This window comes from Sinocyclocheilus grahami, unplaced genomic scaffold (genome assembly GCF_001515645.1).
Source record: "Sinocyclocheilus grahami isolate Dianchi unplaced genomic scaffold, SAMN03320097.WGS_v1.1 scaffold36.1, whole genome shotgun sequence".
NCBI classification, from domain to species: Eukaryota; Metazoa; Chordata; class Actinopteri; order Cypriniformes; family Cyprinidae; genus Sinocyclocheilus; species Sinocyclocheilus grahami.
The window spans coordinates 3,834,676-3,859,339 of record NW_015505215.1 but is presented as its reverse complement, the minus strand read 5'-3'; the positions used below and the strand labels follow the sequence as shown (position 1 = coordinate 3,859,339).

The window sequence follows — 24,664 nt, the reverse complement described above, 5'->3', positions numbered from 1 at the left end:
TTTATTGCACTCTTGTGTGCTGTTGTCAGTGAAATGAGTAACTGAGAAAATGGGTAAAGTGGTATTTTGGGTGCTATGCTGCATTTCTAAAAGTTGAAGTATTTGACTTCACAACACCAAATGTAAAACATTGAAAAACAGAGATTTATCTCTCAAGTACTCGAGCAGTATTATATTATATATTTTACACAAACATTTTTATATCATATCTAATTTTTTATTTTTTATTTTTTAAAGGTGATTTATTTATATTTTAATTTATGTATAATATACTGCTTAATGTAGGCTACTTATAATTTAGTATGGTTTAGATAAAATTTTGTATATTAAAAAAATAGTTTAGAAATTGTTTTGTGCAATATATATATATTTATATATACACACACACACACACACACGTCTTATATTTTTATGCACAATATAAATATATATATATATAAAATCTTTTACATTTTTATGTCATATCTATGTTAGTATTTTATTTTGTATTCTTTTTCATAATTTACTTTTTTTTTTTTTTTGCTTAAAAAAAATATTTGAAAAAGACATTGTTCATTATCATTTGATGATCGTTTGATCCATACTTTAGTAAGGTTGTGAAGTTCATTGAGGATGCTTTTCGTCCTGCTGCGCCCCATCACTGCTAGGATTGTAAATAGCTGTGTTAGCTGGAATGGATGAATGCCTGGACAGGGCGGCGAGGGCACACCATGCTTTTGCTTGTCTGTCAAGCCCCTCTCCCTCACTTCATACTCCAGTTCTTTCTCTCAAAAGCTTTTCATTGTCATTTTACACCCCTTTTGCCTGTTTCTCTTCAGGCGGTGTGTCGTAGCTGCCTCTACAGAGCTCTCAGCTTAATTAACACTACAATTCACAAAATCTCCTTTCTTTTCTGTTCATTCTTCTTAAGCTTAACTGTTTTCAGGAGACCTACACACTGTTATTGGTTGAAAAGAATGGTTGTGTGTTCATCCTCTCTGGTCAAATTGTACTGGTTTTAGTTTGCAAAGCTTTTTTAGCTGGCAGACCACACCAGAGTGGCTGGGACGTGTCCAGTGCACCGCTTCTGAATGCGCAGAGGCAGAGACTGTCTGTCCAGACTGTGCGACTAGTGCTGAAACAGCAGCATACATTATCCCGTAGCACCCCGGCACACTCGTGTCCAACCCACACGCACACCAGTCGCACATTAGTCTGTCTGCAGCAGAGGGACTATTCACAGCCATGATCCTGAAAAATGGGGCCTGGTTCAGGAAGAATAAAGTGAGTGGATCTGTGCACGCTTCTGGTAACAAACACAGTTGTTTGTGATCTGACTGTCTGACATCCAACGTTTTGGTCTCGTGTTGAAAGGCTTAAATCTGTTGTTTATGTGTGATTAATCTTGAGTACTTTGAACAGATGAGAGTGCCGTGGCAGGTGCATGTGCACTCTTCTTTGTATCTCTGGGTGTAAATGTTCCATGCATTTTTCAAGGTCTTGAGTGGTTTATCCGTAATGGGCCAGCATGCGTGACTGCATGTGTCCCTGTGCAAGCTAGTAAATCCCTGCTTGTTGATGTGTGAGAGATGCTCGTGCAGGGATTTAGTGCCTCTCTGGCTGTGGGAAAGCGGCGTGTTTATTTATAACGCTGAGGCCTTCATTTACTACTACAGGACCCCGGCCGTCCCAGAAGTCTACTGGTAGTATAGCAAGAATTCATCAGCGCAGAGAGAGGCTTTTATTTTGTGACCATACTAGGCATGTTAAACGATGAACGTTTCTGCCTAAATAAATAGGTTTGAGTTACTGCGTCTGCATTCCCTCAATGTTTTGCTTCAGTAGTTCAGAACTGTTGAAAAAGCTAATTAAAAAACAACAACTGATGGCTATTTACTAACAATGTCATGATGAAATGTTAAACATTTTTTGACATGCTGTCAATTTCTAGAAAAATTATTTCAGCTCATTTCTCAATCTGTGGGGCAATGCATTGCACTAGTGATTGTTTAGTTGTTGTTAGTATAGCCACAATTATACATGTTGACTAGTGTGATATCATTCCAGTAATACTAGACTGACTCACTGACATATTGTTGCACAAACTTGTGTTTTTGGTCTGCCCAGTTTTTAATGTCATGTGACAACAATTTTTAATTAAGGCAAACTTTGAAGGACTTTTGTAAGATCATGGACCAAGAAAAACGTTTAGCGTTTTATCATAAGTACATTTAAAGGGTCTTTTAAAGAGTTGTATATACAAAATTGTTTACTCTTTTTAATTCTAAGTTGAATTTTATAAAATATTATAATGTTGAATAGCCTGTGAAGCTGATATGGCAATACATTTAAATACAACCAACCAACAGTGCCAATAAATATATATATATATCCAACTAGGGGGCCTCGACACACTTACAAAAAAAAAAGAAAAAAAGAGAGAAAACAAACTTTTGAAATAATCCAAAACAGCTAAACATCTAGATTTTTTTGCTGACATTGTGTTTCTTATTTTAATTAGTTGCTTTAACAACTGCCATTTTATTTTAATTTTAACACTATGTTCTCATTATCTAAAATATAGGAAGTTTTGATTTCTATATTGAAAAAGTCATGGAAATTAATAAAATCTCAAAAAGTCATGTCATTTTTATTTTAACGAACATAAATTTTTCTAGTTATGTAAAGCTATTAGAAATGACTATTTCTGAGTATTTTTTTTTATCTAAACAAGTACATTCACTGTTTTTTAAACTGATTTTTTTTTTTTGCTTATGTAATTCAAAAATGATAAATAAGCAGATTTGTCATTAAAGCAGAAGTACAAGAAATATGTTGGGAGGCCTTCAAATATGGTCTGATACAATGGGGGTGAATAAGGCTGTGAACCTCAGTTTTAAGATTTCAAAAACCAATAAATATATATATATATATATATATATATATATATATATATATATATATATATTTACATTTATATGTATATGTTATAATTGTTCGAAATGCTATAACCATACAAGCATCACACTTTGGAAGTGCAATGCATTACTAAACACGATTTGTGTTTGCTTTTATACACTGTAGTAAAGGAGCTATTGTCTGTAATAGACAGCATTCTTAAGTTTTGGTCACATTAGCAAAATTTTGGCCAAATTTCATAGGCAAAAGAAGTCCTTTGTCTATAGAAAATAATGTAGCGATATATGAAGCACACCTCTTCACTTTCAAGCAAAGCAGATTTCTTTTGGTCAACGCAGAAAATTTGCGTGGCTAACTTGAACTTACTGTGACATCCGATATATGAAGCACACCTCTTCACTTTCAAGCAAAGCAGATTTCTATTGGTCAACGCAGAAAATTTGCGTGGCTAACTTGAACTTACTGTGACATCCGGTTGTGCTGTAGGAGGAGGAGGCAACTCCACTGGGACTGTCCACGGCTCAGGCTCTGTGCACCCTACGGGACCAGCTGTCCAACTTATTGGGGGAGCACCAGAAATCCAGCCGCCGTAGGTCCACCATACAGGTCTGTTCTAGATTGCATGTTATCAACACAGTTATGGTATATTACTTTTGTCCTGATTTTGGTTTTCCTCTTTGTTTTATAGGAGCAATGGGCTAAGAGCTTCCTTCACCATGACAACCGGCATTCATGCTTCCATTGGCCAGGAGCTATTCTCACTCTGATTGTGGTGGTTGGGCTGTTGTGTTGTCATGGCAGCCAGCCGGCGGGCAGGTGGGCATGGCTTAGTGCAAGAAACATCACATAGTCGAGTTTAGCTATCAGATATTTTTTATGTAAGTCTCTTTCCTTTGTTGTCTCAGTCAAGGCATAGAGTTAGTGAACGCGGGAGCACTTTTCCTCCTGCTGCTGCTGAACCTCTTTCTCATTGGGCGGCAGCAGAGGTTACGGATGAGTGAGATGGTGCGGAGGCTCAAGTCCATTATCTCACAGCTGAACGGTGAGAGAGCAGCGAGTGAATAAACGTCTAAAGGAATCAGTCATGCTTCAAGAAATAATAATGATGGTTATGTTGTGGCTTATCCATTCATTTGCATTATATTTCCATGCAATGCTAAATACAATTTGATATAACTGGAATTATGATATAGTTCACCGAAAAATGAAAATTCTGTCATTATTCACTCTCATGTCATTCCATGTTGCTAGACTTGTTGTTCCAAGTCTAAAAAGTAAATGTTCACTTGTTAACTCTCTCGTTTTTTCTCATTGTTTGCCAGATTATTTGGAGAGAAGTGCAGGACATCCAATCAGATGGGCCTCCTCTCTGTGTCCTGACCTCTACACCCCGACTTCCCCTTCCTGGTCACTGCATTGGACATTTAGAGATGAGCAGCTGGTCAATCTACCTGTCAGTCTCCTGGTGGAAGGTGATGTCATCGCTCTTAGACCGGGCCAGGAAGCCTTTGCATCTCTCAGAGGCATCAAGGTAATGTCAGATTTAAGTTTCTTTTTGTTCATTTATTGTGTCGGATATAGATATTTTACAATATACATAACAATTACCATGTTAACATTATTATTTTAGTATTATCTGTAGAAAATTACAGCATTTGTTAATATTTAAAACATTTGTTTGTATATTTTCAGTTAAGTTTTTATTTTAATTGTTCTTTTGTCATTTTTATTATTATTTTATCTTGCTTTATTTATTTTTTTATTTTTAGTAATTGAATACTTCTGCTTATTTCAGTTAGTTGCCAACATTTTTAATTCTATTAAGTTTTTAAGTTTAAGTTTTATATCTAATACTTATATTTTGTTTAATTTCAGCTTTACTTCAATTAATGAAGACAATATTTAATAGTTTTAATTTTAGTTAACAATAACAACACTGCATGGTAACCATAGTTTCTGCCAAAGTAACATAGTAACTACAGGTGCATCTCAATAAATTAGAATGTCGTGGAAAAGTTCATTTATTTCAGTAATTCAACTCAAATTGTGAAACTCGTGTATTAAATAAATTCAATGCACACAGACTGAAGTAGTTTAAGTCTTTGGTTCTTTTAATTGTGATGATTTTGGCTCACATTTAACAAAAACCCACCAATTCACTATCTCAACAAATTAGAATATGGTGACATGCCAATCAGCTAATCAACTCAAAACACCTGCAAAGGTTTCCTGAGCCTTCAAAATGGTCTCTCAGTTTGGTTCACTAGGCTACACAATCATGGGGAAGACTGCTGATCTGACAGTTGTCCAGAAGACAATCATTGACACCCTTCACAAGGAGGGTAAGCCACAAACATTCATTGCCAATGAAGCTGGCTGTTCACAGAGTGCTGTATCCAAGTATGTTAACAGAAAGTTGAGTGGAAGGAAAAAGTGTGGAAGAAAAACATGCACAACCAACCGAGAGAACCGCAGCCTTATGAGCATTGTCAAGCAGATCCTCATATGAGTGTTTCTCTCGCTCTGTTCTTCTCAATCGCTGTATGTTCTGTTACCAGGACGACGAACACATCGTGCTGGAGCCAGGAGACCTTTTTCCGCCATTCTCTCCTCCTCCTTCCCCACGCGGGAATGAGCGGAGGGGCCCCCACAGTCCTCAGCAGTACCGCCTCTTCAGGGTGGTGCGCACACCTATACTCGACAGTGTCAGGTTCATACCTCCGAGCCAAACAAACGATGAAAGCTGAAATATTTTTGGTTTGATTAATTTAAGGAAATGATAACTATACATTTTTTCATGCCATTTTATCTTGTGTGATATGTGAACATTTTTGTGTTCTAACAACAGCTATTAGTAACTAAGCACCTTTTTCTGGCCAATAGGAACAGTCTTGATATGGCTCTCTCCCGTCCAATCACAGCCCTTGATAATGAACGTTTCACAGTGCAGTCCATCATTGCCAAATTCGCCTGTCCAGCTGTATTGGTATGACAAAACTGAACCCATGCACACTTTAAGATTTCAAAATGGTTTGATTCACACATATTGTGCCTGCAAGCAACATCCTTTTTGACACTCACATTAACAGTTATTGTGTAGCCTAGTGAACCAAACTGAGATACCATTTTGAAGGCTCAGGAAACCTTTGCAGGTGTTTTGTGTTGATTAGCTGATTGGCATGTCACCATATTCTCATTTGTTGAGATAGTGAATTGGTGGGTTCTTGTTAAATGTGAGCCCAAATCATCACAATTAAAAGAACCAAAGACTTAAACTACTTCAGTCTGTGTGCATTGAATTTATTTAATACACGAGTTTCACAATTTGAGTTGAATTACTGAAATAAATGAACTTTTCCACGACATTCTAATTTATTGAGATGCACCTGTACATGTATGGTTACTACTTTAGTGGTGCATACTGGTATTTTGTGCTAGAATCTGAAACGGTACAAATGAAAACCTTGGAGAACACATGCTGTTTATTAATGAGTGTTTCTCTCGCTCTGTTCTTCTCAATCACTGTATGTTCTGTTACCAGGACGACGAACACATCGTGCTGGAGCCAGGAGACCTTTTTCCGCCATTCTCTCCTCCTCCTTCCCCACGCGGGAATGAGCGGAGGGGCCCCCACAGTCCTCAGCAGTACCGCCTCTTCAGGGTGGTGCGCACACCTATACTCGACAGTGTCAGGTTCATACCTCCGAGCCAAACAAACGATGAAAGCTGAAATATTTTTGGTTTGATTAATTTAAGGAAATGATAACTATACATTTTTTCATGCCATTTTATCTTGTGTGATATGTGAACATTTTTGTGTTCTAACAACAGCTATTAGTAACTAAGCACCTTTTTCTGGCCAATAGGAACAGTCTTGATATGGCTCTCTCCCGTCCAATCACAGCCCTTGATAATGAACGTTTCACAGTGCAGTCCATCATTGCCAAATTCGCCTGTCCAGCTGTATTGGTATGACAAAACTGAACCCATGCACACTTTAAGATTTCAAAATGGTTTGATTCACACATATTGTGCCTGCAAGCAACATCCTTTTTGACACTCACATTAACAGTTTGCTGTATTCGTACTGCATAGTATGTATGTAGATTTTTATTATTGAGCCTGCTGAACTCAGCAGAAAATAAGGTGATTATTTTTTGAAAACCTGTTTATCAACACAATCTTTTGCAGTATTAGCTTTTATAAAGCAACATAAAATGATGTAGTGTCAGTGTGAAAGCTGTCATGACGCTCACATGCCCCAGATGCAAGATGTGTGATAACGCATGAAAATGTGTGTCCATTTACTGATCTTTGGTCAAATTTTCATTTATAGGTGGCCTTTTTCTCTGTTAACACGATCCGGTACTTTTGTGACACTCCCGGTCTCACCACTGGACCCTTCAACTTCCTTCAGTTGCAGGTTGATAGTTGTTAATCACAAGGCAAATTTTTCTTTCAGTTTTTTTATTCAGAACTGCTTTCACACTCTGAGAAGTAAATATTAGGTTAAAGTCATCATAGCATTCTCTTTTTCATTTAATAGTTTTTTTTATTGCACCTTCATTTAGATTATTAACCATTAGAGTGATTAGGCAAGTTTCAAATGACATTATTGCACCCTTGCAAGGCATTGCGGGAAGGGAACGATACTCATATAATCGTTCCAAATAAAAGCAAGCAGCTAAATTTCTTATATGGGGGATTTTCCTCAAGATTGTTAGTGAAATCTACATACAGTGGTCACTTTAATGAAGCAGTTTTTGCTGTTATGAATATGAGATCCTGGGTAGCATGTCCTCGCAATATGCTATGAAACCTGAGATTATTTAAGTTTTTTTTTTTAAAACCATCACTGTAACACAGTGGTTCTCAACCAGGGGAGCTCAGCAAAATTCCAAGGGGGTGTCAAGGTGACTTAAAATGATTTGAAATAAGCCAAAATAAGCATTAAAATGAGCCAAAACAACAAAAAATCAAGTTATTTTTTATGTTAATTCACTGTCTTCACTTCTCCCATATCAGGTGTGATTTAAAATATGAGATGATTAATACATCTGGAAAAGAGATGAAAAGAATGGGCATTTTTATAATATACAGATTTCTAGTTATGACAAACTCTTTCAAAAAATTGTATTAAAAATCCTTGTTAATCCTTATCCAGTAAATCATGAAAAATTGAAGTCATGGAATAAAAAAGGTTGAGAGCCACTGTTGTAATGCTTTAAATGACTACTATTGGAAAATATTATTTAAATATTTACACGTTTGTTTCTTTGTTTTTATCAAAGACTGCACAGAGATACCAAATAAAATTGAATTAGAGGCGCAAACGTTTTATTGGTCACAACAATGTTGGTATCGATGTTTCTCTTTCCCTCTTTTTCTCCTTCTCTTGCTGTCTTTGATGAATAGATGATGGGTGTATTGCCGATTTTACCTCTTCTGTTTCCTGTGATGTGGATTCTGGTCAATGCGTACGGAGAGGCCCGCTTGTTAGCCGAGTCCAGCTGTAACTCTCCCACTGGCCTGGTAAGACAAACAGAACACAGCACATTCTTTTACTTGTTCATGCTAATTCATGAATTGTTCGTTAACAATTCACACTCACACATATAACTTGCAGAACTTCCCAAATCCCACACCAATGGATATTGCTGCAAAATTGTAACTCGCTCTGTCTGTGATTACTGTGTGTATTAACTTTTATTTGCAGCCTTAACACTGAATGAGGAAGTAAAGCTTATTGGCCCAGCTCACACTAGTAGTAGAGTGGCTTAGGGAGGGATTGCAGAGCCGAGGTGAAGCGATAAGGCTAGAGTTGAAACGGAGGGCTGACCATCTGATTAGGTGTTTAATCAGACTTTTTTCTCATCCCAGCTTGCTAAGTTCTCTGAGGACACTCTAAGCAGCTACACGGAAGTGGTGTCCTCCCAGGTATATCCTCTGTATTCCTCCTCCTCCTCTCCCACCCGTTCACCACACGCTTCTTGTGATCCTTCTCCCTTGCTCTGGGCCCTTCCACAACCATCATCTTTTTCTTCATCTTTTTGTTCTGATAATTACTCATGTCAACTTCTTTATCAGAGGATCACAATGAAAAGAGCCTGTTTTTTTTTTTTCTTTTAAAAAACACAGTCACTTCATCTCACGTGTTCGATCAAGTTTGCAAAATCAGCCAATACACCCCTGGTCTTTTTTTAAATTAATTTGCACCTTTTTCGCTTCTTGTGCTGCCGGTTAGTTTGGCACCCCACACGCTGACCTGTGACCCCTCGGCCTTTGCCTGCCCACCTTCTGTCTGCCTGAGGTTTGCATGATAGAGTATACACTCTTTCTATAGTGGTGGTGCGTGTCTAAACTACATTTATCTGAGTTAATGTGCATTTTGAGAACTTCTGCATGATCAAGACTCTGTTTTTTTCCCTTTAAAATTTCCAAAGTGTGGTAAGTATTTGTCTGCATGGACAGATCAGATACATGAACAGGCTGAAAGTGTTTTGCTGTTTAATGTTTTATTTTTAAAGACTTTGGAAAACAAAAAAAGAAAGGTTTTAAGACAATCTTCATAAACTTCCTCAGTGGTTTATTTAACAGTTGTGCACAGTTAAAGTCTGAGTGTGTGTGTATGTATTTTTGATGATGTGTCTTTAAAGACCCAGTGAAATCAAAATTGGACTTTTGTGGTTTTTGTCGCGTTTCCATGTCTGTTAGATTCAAGGCCACCTATATCCTAGTATAGTCCTAACAGTTGCCTTTTTTTTTTTTTTTTTTGCAGATATATTTAATAAATGCACTAAGGTGTGCAATAAAGTTTGGAATCAGTTACTTTTTTAAATGTTTTTGAAAAAGTGCTTACAAAATGTATAAAACAGTAACATTTTATTATATATATAATATTATTTTAAAGTAACTGTTTTTATTTTATTATGTTTTAAATTGTAATTTATTCATTTGATGGCAAAGCTGAATTTTCAGCATCATTACTCCAGTCTTCAGTGTCACATGATCCTTCAGAAATCATTCTAATATGCTGAAAGTCAATTGATAGGCAAAATAAGTCATTATGCTTTTAATGGCAACCAGTTTTTCTTTACATGTACTGATAAATAATTCATAATGGGAACAGGAACATGTATTAAGAAAGTAAATTAGTTCAGTTTTGATTTCATCTTGACTTTAAAGGTGGATACTTGGACATCTGATGTGCGTCAGATAGATTCACCTGCAACTAACAGCTTTCAGTTCTTCAGTTCAGTGCTGCTCTCCTGTAGCTGCTGCCTCAAGCTTTCATTTGTTTGCTTCAGTTTCAAATTCAGTCAATAAAATGTTTCTCTCCCTTTTCCTGCTGCAAGGTGCATTTATCTTTATGAAACAATCCTAAAAAAATCTCTGAATGCACCAGGACAAAAACCCAAGACTGGACATGCTACTGCTGCTTTCTTCCTGCCTAACTCTCCCAGGCTTTGTCTTACAGAGCTTCTCTTTAAGTGTGTGTGTGTGTGTTTTGTCTGAGGGTGACATCCAGAACCAGGTTTCATAAATCCTGACAATTTTGCAGGGCCATTCACAACCCAGAGGTGCTGATGCATGGATTTGAGTTTCAGTCAGGAGAGACGATGACACTCACTCCATATTTGTGTGTTTGTGTGTGTGTACGTGCTTGTGTACAGGAGATGCTACGCTGTGTGTGGAGACACCTGGTCAGTGTGTTGAAGGGAGAGTCCCAGACCCTCTGTTATACCTCCAGTCTGCTACACTCGTTGGGTTCGGTCACTGTAAGTGCTCCTCCTGCTGTCATACTGGAAATGTTACACTTCCTGCTTGCAATTTGAAAAATGGCTTAATGTTGACTTTAAAAATTAATAAAAATTAAGACCGTTCTGGGTTTTTTTCAACTTAATTATCAATTACAGCAGGGCTGTAACTGATATAGACATTCAGGAGACATTCTGCTCAAATATTTAAATTAGTGCTCCATTAATATGTCTCTTTAATAGCAGAACCATTCTAAGAACTTGATCCTGTTCCCATTCTTAAACGTTTGTTTACATCCTTGAGATTCTGTATCATGCTGGTAATGACCACAAACAATAATTACAACACATCCCTCAGTTTGTATAAACAAATTTCAAGAGGCGTTTACAGTAATTAAATACTCTTTATAAGGCAAGACTGGAGGGCATGAATGCAACACCATAAATCGGTTTACTGTCCAACACATTTTATCATTCTTATGCTTGATGGGGAATGTAGTTGTATTAGCTTTGTAGCTGTTCTTCATCAACGGTACACAAAAATAATTTTTTATTAAAACTTAATTATGATCAATACCATGAGTGGCATTTACAATATTGTTGTAGCAATCATGTGCAGTAATCTATTAAATGCATTTACATTATTTGGTGAAAACAATAGACATTTGCTTGAAAATGATTCCATTAGTATTGCTTTAAATTCAAAGAATCATAAGCTTTATTAACTGATGAAGTTTCTTGTTTTATCATATTTCCTGACCCGCTCATAGGTGCTGTGCTGTGTGGATAAGCAAGGCATTTTGTCCTGGCCCAACCCTAGTCCCGAGACTGTGTTGTTCTTCAGCGGACGAGTAGAACCTCCTCATGACAGCCAGGAAGACCTCAGAGATGACCTGTTAGTCAACTCCCTCTGCAGGACAGAGGGCGAGGAGGAACGTGACGAGGTACTGCTGATAGCTAGACTGGAGTATCATACAATTTCTTTTAATTATGATGATTTGAATAAGGTTTCTGCAAAAATACAGCATATAATTGTACCTGATAGGGCTGGACTTGAATAAGTTGTTATTTTAGCCTGTGTTTTGTCTCACTTCAGTCTGTGTGTGTTTTCCTGTGTTTAGCCTCAGGAAGGCGAAGCACTGCTGTGTTTACCAGTGTTTGAACCCTCCCTTCACATGGCTGAGCAGGAACCCAGCGAGACATCACATGACACCGCCCGCTCCTCAGACACCCAGCGGCAGCATCAAGGACCCCAAACCACCCGTTCCAAACACCCTTCAGGATCCAATGTCAGTTTCAGCCATGACACTGAGGTTGGTGAAGATGACATTGCTCAGGTAGGACTACATCTTTATGTTGCTGCTTGAGCTGGTTCAGGTTCTAACTATGCAGTTTGGTTTATGTATTTGTATGTGTCTCTAATTCCAGCCATGTGGTATGGGTGATGATCTGTGTGAAGCAGAAGATTTTGTGTGCGACTATCATCTGGAGATGTTGAGCCTGTCCCAGGATCAGCAGAACCCTGTCAGCATCCAGTTTGATGATTCCGGTTGGCAGAATCACCTGCCCTCTTTGAAGCCTCTTGGCTTGAACATCCTGTTGAACCTGTGCAATACAACCATCACCCAGCAGCTCTGCAGATTCTCAGACCACTTGTCAAACCTGGCGCTGCAGGAATGCCACGGGGCGGTTCTACCCGTTCATGTTCCCTGGGGCCTCTGTGAACTATCTCGCCTTATAGGTAAATGAGAGAAGTATGTTAATAAACATATATATTTTCAGGATTTATAGTATTGCACAATAATCTTTCATTAATTTTGGACTCCTGTAGCTTCTATGGGCTTCCCATCACAAGAATACAGGGCTATACAAACAGAAAGGACTTTTTTAAATCATTATTCAACACATTCAATCTGTATTAGTATTGTCGACTGAAATTTTAAAAACTAAAAACTCACTTAATCTTTAAAAACACTAGTAATTTAATGTATTCTTTAGCAAAACATAAATATATATTTTTTCATACTGTGTATTATTTTGTGAGGCCTATATTCATTTGTAGCAATTAAAATGACAATGTTTTCGTTTTTATTGTTTTATTTAAAACCTTTTAAATATATAAGAAAATACAAAACAGTGTGCGCATCCAAAAACCCAAATTGGGCCCAGGTGCGGGATTAAAAAAAGAATAATAATAATAATAAATAAATAAAAAAGTACCGCTCCTATATATATATTTATTTATAAACAATGCAATGTTTCAGTCGATTAATTTGGTGCCTGACGAAGATCTAATCGGATACTTTCCGTACCCACTGTATATATATATATATATATATATATAGGAGCGGTTTTGCTAGTGTGCAGACATTCCTTCCATTTCTTCCAATTCCATTTCTTTTTTTATTTTTCATTTTTGTCAACAAAAATAATGTTGAATTTTCGTTTCAGGCATTTATCAGTTATCTGTATCAGGCAGAATATTAATATTGGTGCAAGCCTCAACCCATAATGATAATTGAAAAAAATCTCTAATATTGGCCAATATGGATGCGCAATATATATTGGATATTGTGCATCCCTAATCATTTATGAACTTCTACTCTGGCAGTACTTCTAGTGACGTTAAACTCATTTTACTGTCTTCACATCCTATCTTAAGATTACTGGGTTGTTATTTCCTGTTCTGTTGTATGTCAGGTTTTACTCCGGGAGCGAGGGAACTGTTTAAGCATGAGAATCATCTGTCTCTGTACCAGCTTCCTTCCGGAGAGAAGGCCAAAGAATCTGTCCCCCGCCGTCTCCATCACTTCACCAAACGCCAGCCTCCCATCAGTCACCTCATCAGTCTGTTCGTCAGGGACAGCACTACCAGTACGGCCCATTTTTTTTCTATCTCACTTCCTGTTTGTCCTTGGTGGTTTTGTTTAGTTATTGACCTTTGCCCTTTGAAATCCGTTCAGATAATGTACAGATGCTCTCCCATGGCTCGGCCGACCTCATCCTAGAAGCCTGCACAGATTTCTGGGATGGGGCGGACATCTATCCGCTGTCTGGCTCGGATAGGTCAGAGACGCTAATTAAAAAACTGACACTAGTCATTTAGTTTTCTTAATATGCAGAGTGAAGTTTGTTTGTGTACTAAAGTACTGGTATTTATACCCCATAGGAAAAAGGTTTTAGATTTCTACCAACGTGCCTGTCTGTCAGGATATTGTTCTGCATTCGCCTATAAGCCTATGCAGGTGGCATTGTCTGGACAGCTCAATGGAAAGTGTGTGGAGCTGGCTCCAGGCCCCACGCTCTTTTCGGGGGTGGAGCTTCCCAGTACCACCCCCATCAAACATGGCAGCCGCAGGAACAGCTGGAGTTCTGATGGTAAGAGACATTGTATGTTCAGCTCCCAGTCTGGACAGTAGAGCTAAAAATATATATATTTATATGTTTGTCTGACGATCAGCTGATCCCATAGATACATAAAGAGATAATGTTTATGTAGCTGGATAGATACATAGATGGATAGCTACATAAATTTATAGATGGATAGACAGATAGCTGGATAAATAGCTAGATGGATGTATAGATACATCAAGGGATAGACAAATACATAGCTGTATAGATAGCTGAATGGATGGATGAATAGAAACATAGATGGATAGACAGATGGTTAGATGGACACTTGGATGGATTAATGGATAAAGGATACGTAGATGATAGTCAGATAGATAAATACCTGAATAGATAACTTGATGGATGGATGGATAGCTACGTTGGTGGATAGACAGATAGATACCTGGATGGATGGATAGACAGCTAGATATGTAGCTGGATAGATACATAGCTCAGGGGATAGATACATAGACAGATGGATACATGGATGGATGGATTTGTCGATTTGTAGATACGAGGATGAATAGATATGTATCTAGATAGTCAGAGAGATGGATAGATTACTAGATTGATCCATTTTTTGATTTATAGTTAATGGTTTAAACTGATTCACTGAAATGAATCAAACTTACCAAATATGTTTGTGTACTGTATATGTTTCAGAGGGTATTGGAGAAGGTTTGGAGAAGGAGGACTGTGTGCAGGCTCTGAGTGGCCAGATCTTCATGGGAATGGTGTCATCCCAGTTCCAGGCCCGACTGGACACTGTACGGCTCATTGAGAACCTGGTGGGAGCCTGTATCCGCTTTGTGTACTTCTCCATGGAGGACGAGCTGCGCAGCAAAGTATTACACTGATGAGAAAACACACTCAGTAAAAACACAATGCATTTGCTGTGTCATATTTTGTCACCTGTTAATGCTGGCTTTGCTTGTAGGTGTTTGCAGAGAAGATGGGTTTGGAGACGGGCTGGAACTGTCACATCTCTCTGACCCCAAACGGAGATGGTCACTACGATGGTGCTCCGTCCAGCCCTAGCCAAGCAGGATCTCTACATGATGACCTTCTGCATGGTAAATGTGTCTTTCTGCCTGCCGGTACACACAATTGACATACACTAAATTTTTCCCTCATTTGGAATTGATTTAAATGATACAACCTCTCTGTGTTCTTAGATTCTCGTGATGACGCAGAGGGCCCACTACTGCCTGAGGACCAATCAGATCTTGCCAGCTTCCAGCCTACTGACAGTGATGTGCCCAGTTTCTTAGAAGACTGCAACAGAGTAAGCAGTCTACTCCAATGGCACTTAAATGCCACTTTAGAAGCGCCTCCGTGCCACCTTTATAGTGTGAGTTTGGTAGTTTGAAATATGTTTTGCAGTTGTTAAAATACTGATTGATGCTCTTTCCTCTCTGTTGTTCTATAGGCCAAACTGCCTCGTGGCATTCATCAGGTTCGTCCTCATTTGAAGAACATAGACAATGTGCCTCTACTGGTGCCCCTGTTCACAGACTGCACCCCTGAAAGTGAGTCAGCCTCAACACCAGCTTTAATGTTAGCATTAAACAAAAGTTGTGATCATCTTTTCTTCTGTTATGACGTACAGTATATCCAAATGAAAAAAATGTAGGGTGGGACTTGATTTTTATCAGTTTGTCAATTTTGATCTCATGGTGACTTTAAAGACCCCTTAAAGTTTTGTAGCTTTTAGTCCATGTGTTTTATATGCTAGTGTACTTGAGTTGAACCCTCTAAATGTTTGTTTCACAGCAATGTGTGAAATGATGAAGATCATGCAGGAGAACAGAGAGGTGACATGCTGTTTGGGGAGCTCCGCAAACTTCCGTAACAGCTGCCTTTTTCTGCAGAGTGACATTAGGTGGGTAACACACGCCACTCTACTCTGCTGTACACCAGAATCAAATATGCCCTATAATCTTATGCAAAGCTGTAATCTAAAGGATGGCAATTTTCAAGAAACTAAAAAGCTGGCTTTGAGCTTTTGTTCATTGCATAATTCGAAATATGTGAGATAATAAAATATAGTGTACATCAAAGAAGTTACGTTTATTTTAGAGTACTCTATGGCTCATTTGAATTTAAAGTGATTGTGGGGATTTGGAAACCCTCTCTCTGTGTGTTTTAGTATCTCCCTGGATCCTCTATACCCGTCCCGGTGCTCATGGGAGACATTTGGGTATGCTGCGGGCTGCGGGCTGAATGGAGACTGTGATGAGCTGTCTCCACTGGGGCTCAGTGCTAGTCTCAACAGCCTCGCCTGCTCCATGTCCTTCCATCAGGGCGAGAGTGTCAGCATGGTCAAACTCATAGAGCAGGTATACATACATACACGCTCTCTGGCATGCTGTAGGGTTGATGAGGCTGTTAATCACATGGGAGCAAGAAGATACAAGCTCATGCAGTGAATTTACTACAGTTTAAAAGTTGGGGGTCTGTACAGTTTTTGAAAGAAGTCTCTAATTATCAAGTTTGCATTTATTTGAACAAAAATTTATTTGTTCCTGTGATATTCAGTAGTTATTACTTCAGTCTTCAATGTCTAAAGTGTCTGCTTAATATTTCTGTGTAAACCATGATAATTTTTTTTCCCAATATTTTTTTTGATGAATGGAAAGCCAAATAACAGTATTTATTTGAAATGGAACTCTTTTGTAACAGTATACATGTCTGTCCTTTCATTTTTGAGCAATTTAATGCATTCTTGCTGAATAAAAGTATTAATTTCTTTAAAAAAAAACAAAAAAAAAAAACAAACTCAAAATCTTACTGACCCCAGATCTTGAACGGTAGTGTACATATGCTTACAACCGAAAAGAAAGGGGTGTGGGCTGCGGGCTGAATGGAGACTGTGATGAGCTGTCTCCACTGGGGCTCAGTGCTAGTCTCAACAGCCTCGCCTGCTCCATGTCCTTCCATCAGGGCGAGAGTGTCAGCATGGTCAAACTCATAGAGCAGGTATACATACATACACGCTCTCTGGCATGCTGTAGGGTTGATGAGGCTGTTAATCACATGGGAGCAAGAAGATACAAGCTCATGCAGTGAATTTACTACAGTTTAAAAGTTGGGGGTCTGTACAGTTTTTGAAAGAAGTCTCTAATTATCAAGTTTGCATTTATTTGAACAAAAATTTATTTGTTCCTGTGATATTCAGTAGTTATTACTTCAGTCTTCAATGTCTAAAGTGTCTGCTTAATATTTCTGTGTAAACCATGATAATTTTTTTTCCCAATATTTTTTTTGATGAATGGAAAGCCAAATAACAGTATTTATTTGAAATGGAACTCTTTTGTAACAGTATACATGTCTGTCCTTTCATTTTTGAGCAATTTAATGCATTCTTGCTGAATAAAAGTATTAATTTCTTTAAAAAATAAAAATAAAAAAAACAAACTCAAAATCTTACTGACCCCAGATCTTGAACGGTAGTGTACATATGCTTACAACCGAAAAGAAAGGGGGGGGGGGGTATTTTTGTGGCTTATTATATGTAGACAGATATAGTAAAAAAAAGTCAGTTAACTGAAAAGAAAAATTATTAAGTACATGAGTATAAGTCATGCGGGTTCGAGTCTTGCTTGCAACCAGTCCCATTCCCATTCTCTCATCATAATTGTCAATTTTTACTATATTTAATAAAACAATCTTTAAAAAAAAAAAATGTTGAATCTGAATGTTGTCTGTTGATGTATCTTCAGGCGCGACACACCACCTATGGCATTCGCAAGTGCTTCCTCTTCCTACTGCAGTGTCAACTGACACTGGTCATCATTCAGGTGAGAAAAAAACAGACCTGCGTAAAATTGACAGAATTCATTCAATATTCATACTCTTGATGTCTTGGTTTTTATAGTTCCTGGCCTGCCTTATTCAGCTACCTCCTCCCATGAACATCACAGACATACTGTGGCTTTCCTGCTTCTGTTACCCACTGAAAAAAAAAACAAAAAACAGAAGAAGGTGCGGGGGGGGGGGGGTATTTTTGCGGCTTATTATATGTAGACAGATAAAAATTATTAAGTACATGAGTATAAGTCATGTGGGTTCGAGTCTTGCTTGCAACCAGTCCCATTCCCATTCTCTCATCATAATTGTCCATTTTTACTATATTTAATAAAACAATCTTTAAAAAAAAAAAATGTTGAATCTGAATGTTGTCTGTTGATGTATCTTCAGGCGCGACACACCACCTATGGCATTCGCAAGTGCTTCCTCTTCCTACTGCAGTGTCAACTGACACTGGTCATCATTCAGGTGAGAAAAAAACAGACCTGCGTAAAATTGACAGAATTCATTCAATATTCATACTCTTGATGTCTTGGTTTTTATAGTTCCTGGCCTGCCTTATTCAGCTACCTCCTCCCATGAACATCACAGACATACTGTGGCTTTCCTGCTTCTGTTACCCACTGCTAAGGTAATAAGGAAAAAATGACAAAAAAGATGCCCACATGTTACATTTTAGTAAAACTAGGTCACTGTGTCATATCAGTCATCTTTATATGTATAAAAAAATACAATTTGGCATTCACAGCGTGTCCTTTCTGGGAAAATCGCCAGACAGTTCAGTGATGACAGTCGCTACTGGAAAGAATCTGGACTCCATTCCACGCAAGGTCAGTCATGAGACCACACAATGCACTCGATTTAAACGGCAAACTGTTTAAAAACACTTGATGTAACTCACATGTGCGTTTGCGTTCATGTTATTTTTGACTCTATCTCTCAGACCCAGCACTACTTCCTAGGCTGGTTCCTGTTGAAGTTCGGTCTGACGATGTTAGCCTACTTAGTCGGCTTCGGGTTTTCTCTACAGGAAGTGTGTTCTAGAGCAGCTAACCTCACAAAAACTGATAACAGCACCATTACCTGCTCTCACATACTCGCATCTAGGTACACAAACACTTGAATGTCATTTTCTCTGTGTTTAGATGCCATGAATTAGTCATGAGTACTAATCAATGATTAATGTATACAGCTCACAGGATGGCCCGCAGTGGTTTAGTGAATTGTCCAATGGGCTGCTTTTGATTCAGAAGATCATGGCAGGTTTTCTGGCTTTGCACACAGGTGACTTTAATAAAATACATTGTCTCATTTGAATATTTATCTAGATGGATCTGAGTGAAAAAAAACATATCTCTCTTCCTCTCTTTCAGTGGTCATTTCTCTGAGCTATGTGCACCGTTCACAACCCCTGTGGAGGAAGAACCCGTTCAGTAACACATGGTGGTGTCTCACGGTGCCTGTGGTGTGAGTGTTTCATGTAGAGAATGCTTATTTTATTAGCAAAGTCACATGCTAAAAGTAATTTTTTTACTAGTAAAATGTTTTTGAGGACTATTGTCACTTCCCTGGAATCAGTTAAATACACTTTGCCAATGTTTTTTCTTGCAGATTGTTGGGACAGGTGGTGCAGGCTGTGATAGATTATCAGTTGTGGCAGGACAGGAGTACAGAGGTGGTCTTCACACTACGTCACATTCCCCTCTTGGTCTGGCTGTTGGTCTCTCTGTCCATCGTACTTGTGGTGCTAATCAATGAAGCAGTAAAACTGCATGAAATCAGGTAAGAGGATAAATCGCTTTAATGTACAAATAAAAATTCTGTCATCATTTACTCACCTTCCTGTCATTACCAACCTTGCAAGACGTTCTTTCTTTGATGCCATTAATGCATATATAAAAAAATAAAGTCTTCTGAAGCTGTATGATAGCTTTATGTGAGAATAGGCCACAATGTATACTGTTGTTCAAAATTTTAGTTCAGTAAGAATAAAAATTATAATAATATTTTTATTCAGTAAGGACACATTACATTACATTAATCAAAAGTGACAGTAAAGCCATTTAAAATGTTTTTTTTAACTTTCATAAAAAAATATATATGACTATTTTCACAAAAATATTAGGAAGCTAAAACTGTTTTCAACATTGATAATAAGAAAAATCTGCATATTAGAATGATCGTGTAACAATCATGAGTAACGGTTGCTGAAAATTCAGCTTTGCCATCACAGGAATAAATTACATTTGAAAACATATTAAAATAGAAAACAGTTATTTTGAAATTTCACTACATTGACAGAATCTACTATTTAATTTCCTATTTGATTCCTTTAAATTCTTAATTAGTCCAAATCTAGCCTACATATGCCATTTATCATTTAACCCACAGCTTATGAAAATATGGCTCTGATTTCAGGGTGCGAGTGCGTTACCAGAAGAGGCAGAAGCTTCAGTTTGAGACTAAGCTGGGAATGAACTCTCCCTTCTGACCTGCATCTGTACAGGACAGCATGGTCACACACGTCAGCATCATGTTTATTTCAGTGGCGGAGAAGATAAAGAATGCTTTGAATTTCCCCCAACAGAGCTCTTCCTGCAACACCTCGAATGGGCAGAACTCTGAAGGGCTGCATTTTTAACTATCTTTGATTTAGGCTTTACTCAAAGTAAAGATTTCATCTGTGTTGTTTGAGGGATGTTCACCTGCATGCTGCTTTGGTTTGGACAGGAACATTATTTTTTAATGAGGCCATTCCTTTACCCCCTCAAAACCTGAAACTGTAATGCACGGTATAGAGAATATATACCAAAATGTACAACGGAGGGCTAAATTAGCATGATTTTTCTGCTTACTTTTTATCTTTTTTATTAGGTGTTGTGAAATGGGGATTTTATTGATTTCCTTTGTTTCAAACATGAGACAATTGACCGCTCATGAGATGAGCTTTAGCTGTAGGTTCTCTGTGTTCATATTTTAGTCGTATGGTTCTTTATCACACTGCTGAGAGGTTTCATGCAGTTCATTTAGTACGTCATAAGAGCTCGTTGAAGCCTGTTTTAACAGGTTATAATGTGAATGTCATCGCCTCAACTTACCTCGTATTCAGAGGGGAAAGATTACATTGTTTTCTTTTGTGATCATGATGTACAAGTGAATTTTCTTGCATGAATCTATCAGCTAGAGCAACTTAGCTAAGAAGCTTAGCTTCCAAAATCAAATGCTGTCAGTGTGAGACCGTGTGCAAACTCATTTACTAGCTTACTTAGAATCAGTCAGGCTTTAAACTTCTTTTCCTCTTACAGATCGATATCAGATGAAATGCATGAATATCTGGAATCTTTTTTTAGTCTTCTTTTAAACTATTTTTACTGCAAAGTTCTTAAGTTCAATCAAAACACAAAGATTTTTTAACCAGGCAAAGCAATAGCTTTCCAGCTGAAGGAAGAATGGTCCAACTTGAATTGTTCTCATTCTGTCTACAGAGATGTTTAAAATGTTTTTTCATGTGTGATTGTCAGCCAGAATGCACTGAATTATTATTTTTTTTGCATACATTTGCATGCAAGACAACAAAATCACTGGTCTTTTTTTCTCACCGCACATTTTTTCAAGAGAATTATTTCCGATGTTCTGTAATGAATATATCTAACTCTGGATGGGGTGGGCTTATTTAAATTTGTATTTTTTGTAATGATTTTTTTCCACCCCCATCCAGAGAACTCAGTGTTTACTGGTAAAGAGGTATATTGAACTTTTGTTCTGTTCTACCTCTAGCTGATTGCTAATATAATTCTAGGCAACGTCATGATTTTAATAGGTTTTATTCTTATTTTAATTTATCCAGTTGGGCTGCAGCTATGGAGTATAAGGGGCTCAATTACTGTGTCACCAGATGTGCTTATTTAAAAATACATGCAAGTGTATTTTCTGACAGTGACCAGCTAATCTCCAAATTACCAGCATTCCCCCCCCCCCCAAATACTAGTGTAATCCACTGACGTGTAGACTGAAACCTCTGACTTAGCCTAGACTCATCAAAAGGAGAATTTAAAGGGATAGTCCACCCAAAAATGTAAATTGTTACCATTTACACACCCTCATGTTGTTCCAAACCTGTTAGACTTTATTTCCTCTGCAGAACATAAAAGGAGATACTTTGTATAATGTGTTAATCGTTTGTATCCATACAGTTAAGGTCATTCAAGTTTGGAATGAAATGAGGGTGAAAAAATCATTTTCTTTTATTCTTGAATCGACTTTTCATTTTTAGGTAAACTGTCCCTTTAAGTTGCTGCTAGAACTGTATAAAGTGGTAGATTTTAAAAATGATTAATGTGTACAGGCATCATGGGACCTCTAGAACCTATACTCAAGAACCCAGTTAGTATTTTCTAAAGAACCTGTCTTTCCAATGAGCCACAGTCTACCCCCTTTTCTACGTAATGAACTGCAAGATGTCTTAATTTATTGATTTCCTGTCTCACTGTTATTCTCAAGTTTAAATCACAAATACATACTGTAACCTAATCTAATGTTGATATTTATTTTGAAATGATTACATATGCTTGTACATCAGCAAATGATTGCAACCTAACAACCTTTTTTCCATAATGCATCTAGAGATTGTCTTAGGCACTGAATGTTATAGGTGTACGTGGTGCATTTTTGCAATGCATGTTATGTGCTTTCTTCTAATTTTTCTGCACATGCAACAGGAAGGCGGGTCTTACGAAGTGTTCAGAGGTTATACTGCCCCATTACATAACTGTAGCTGTGGTCCGATGTTTCTGTTCAGCACCACTGCTGTGTAACTAAGCCTAATACAGACATATTGGAGAGAAAAAAGTTAAGTAGTTAATTTTTAATTGGTGCTGAGTTAGTGGTAAAACAAAATGTACAATTAAGGTCAAATATATCCGTATAGGTGAAAATGTGTTTTAATAAGCACTGATTTTTACCTGACTTTTTTTTTTTACAGTAATTATTTTTAAAATGTTCTCCTTTCCCTTTTTTCCTGATGTATGCATGATAAAGACCAGAATGCAAGATTTTCTTGATTTTCTCAGCTGCTGAATATTGAATACGTTGACTCAGTCATGCATGGATTAAAAACTTGCTGATGTTTTTCCATCAGTCAGAAAATCTGTCATCTTTAAACCAGGAGTATGAATCAGGCCATTTTAGAGGACTGTACAGAACCTCTCTGCAAAATACATGCCTGGGCTACAACCAACACTGATTGACCCAATATATTTGCTATTTATGAATGTTCATAAGATTTATCAATGTTGTACAGTTTGTATTTTTTTTAAGATGTCTTTAACATTGATTTCTCCACTTCCCCAGAGATTATTTGTGAACCAATGTTGTTAATAAATATGTTCATTTCAAAACAAAGGCGTGCTCTTTCATTAAGAAAGTCTCTTATGACGTTGTAATATTCAATTGTCCAGATCTTATCATCCATTCTGCCAACATCTGCAATTTTACATGGTACAAAAAATTAATAATTTGCTGAAAATATACTCACACTTGGACCATCAAAGATGCAGATGAATTTGTTGCTTCATTGGATAAAAATTTGAGAAATTCAACATTACTTGCTTACCAATGGATCCTCTAGTGAGAATGGGTGCCATCAGAATGAGAGTTTGAACAGCTGATAAAAACATCACAATAATTCATAAGTAATCCACATGACTCCAGTGAACATCTTGTGAAGTGAAAAGCTGCATGTTTGTAATAAACAAATCCATCACTAAGGCATTTTAACACTAAACCATCGAGTCAATATTAATCCAGAAAAATGCTTATTCCAGAGATATGGGCAAAACTACTATGCTTTATTATATTTCAGATATTTCACATTCCGTTACTGTAACAACTGGAAAAGTAGTTTGTGATGAAATACTGACTGAAAAAGTTTCAGGAGTTGCAGAAACACTCTTAATAGTCAGCTTTTTAAAGACTTTTGCCATTTTAAAGTTTATTTTATTTATTTATCAATGTTGTACAGTTTGTATTTTTTTTAAGATGTCTTTAACATTGATTTCTCCACTTCCCCAGAGATTATTTGTGAACCAATGTTGTTAATAAATATGTTCATTTCAAAACAAAGGCGTGCTCTTTCATTAAGAAAGTCTCTTATGACGTTGTAATATTCAATTGTCCAGATCTTATCATCCATTCTGCCAACATCTGCAATTTTACATGGTACAAAAAATTTATAATTTGCTGAAAATATACTCACACTTGGACCATCAAAGATGCAGATGAATTTGTTGCTTCATTGGATCAAATTTTTAGAAATTCAACATTACTTGCTTACCAATGGATCCTCTAGTGAGAATGGGTGCCATCAGAATGAGAGTTTGAACAGCTGATAAAAACATCACAATAATTCATAAGTAATCCACATGACTCCAGCGAACATCTTGTGAAGTGAAAAGCTGCATGTTTGTAATAAACAAATCCATCACTAAGGCATTTTAACACTAAACCATCGAGTCAATATTAATCCAGAAAAATGCTTATTCCAGAGATATGGGCAAAACTAATATGCTTTATTATATTTCATATTTCACATTCCGTTACTGTAACAACTGGAAAAGTAGTTTGTGATGAAATACTGACTGAAAAAGTTTCAGGAGTTGCAGAAACACTCTTAATAGTCAGCTTTTTTGTTCTCCTTTCCCTTTTTTCCTGATGTATGCATGATAAAGACCAGAATGCAAGATTTTCTTGATTTTCTCAGCTGCTGAATATTGAATACGTTGACTCAGTCATGCATGGATTAAAAACTTGCT

At 37.3% G+C, this 24,664-nt stretch overlaps 1 protein-coding gene across 1 annotated transcript; it reads left to right on the top strand.

Moving 5' to 3' along the window:
• The first annotated feature begins 968 nt into the window (after window positions 1-968).
• Window positions 969-23,255, top strand: LOC107581589 (transmembrane protein 94-like). Its single transcript, XM_016267212.1, has 31 exons — window positions 969-1,263; window positions 3,385-3,504; window positions 3,587-3,714; window positions 3,804-3,940; window positions 4,221-4,429; window positions 5,457-5,608; window positions 5,782-5,884; window positions 7,235-7,321; window positions 8,314-8,430; window positions 8,779-8,835; window positions 10,572-10,676; window positions 11,426-11,599; window positions 11,777-11,992; window positions 12,084-12,396; window positions 13,356-13,529; window positions 13,619-13,721; window positions 13,825-14,033; window positions 14,709-14,890; window positions 14,983-15,118; window positions 15,221-15,330; window positions 15,475-15,574; window positions 15,819-15,927; window positions 16,195-16,384; window positions 17,768-17,845; window positions 18,401-18,486; window positions 18,604-18,685; window positions 18,799-18,962; window positions 19,048-19,139; window positions 19,229-19,322; window positions 19,467-19,637; window positions 20,274-23,255. The coding sequence occupies exons 1-31, from the start codon at window positions 1,225-1,227 to the stop codon at window positions 20,344-20,346; spliced, it is 4,110 nt and encodes a 1,369-aa protein (XP_016122698.1). The 5' UTR covers window positions 969-1,224; the 3' UTR covers window positions 20,347-23,255.
• Window positions 23,256-24,664: the final 1,409 nt, after the last annotated feature.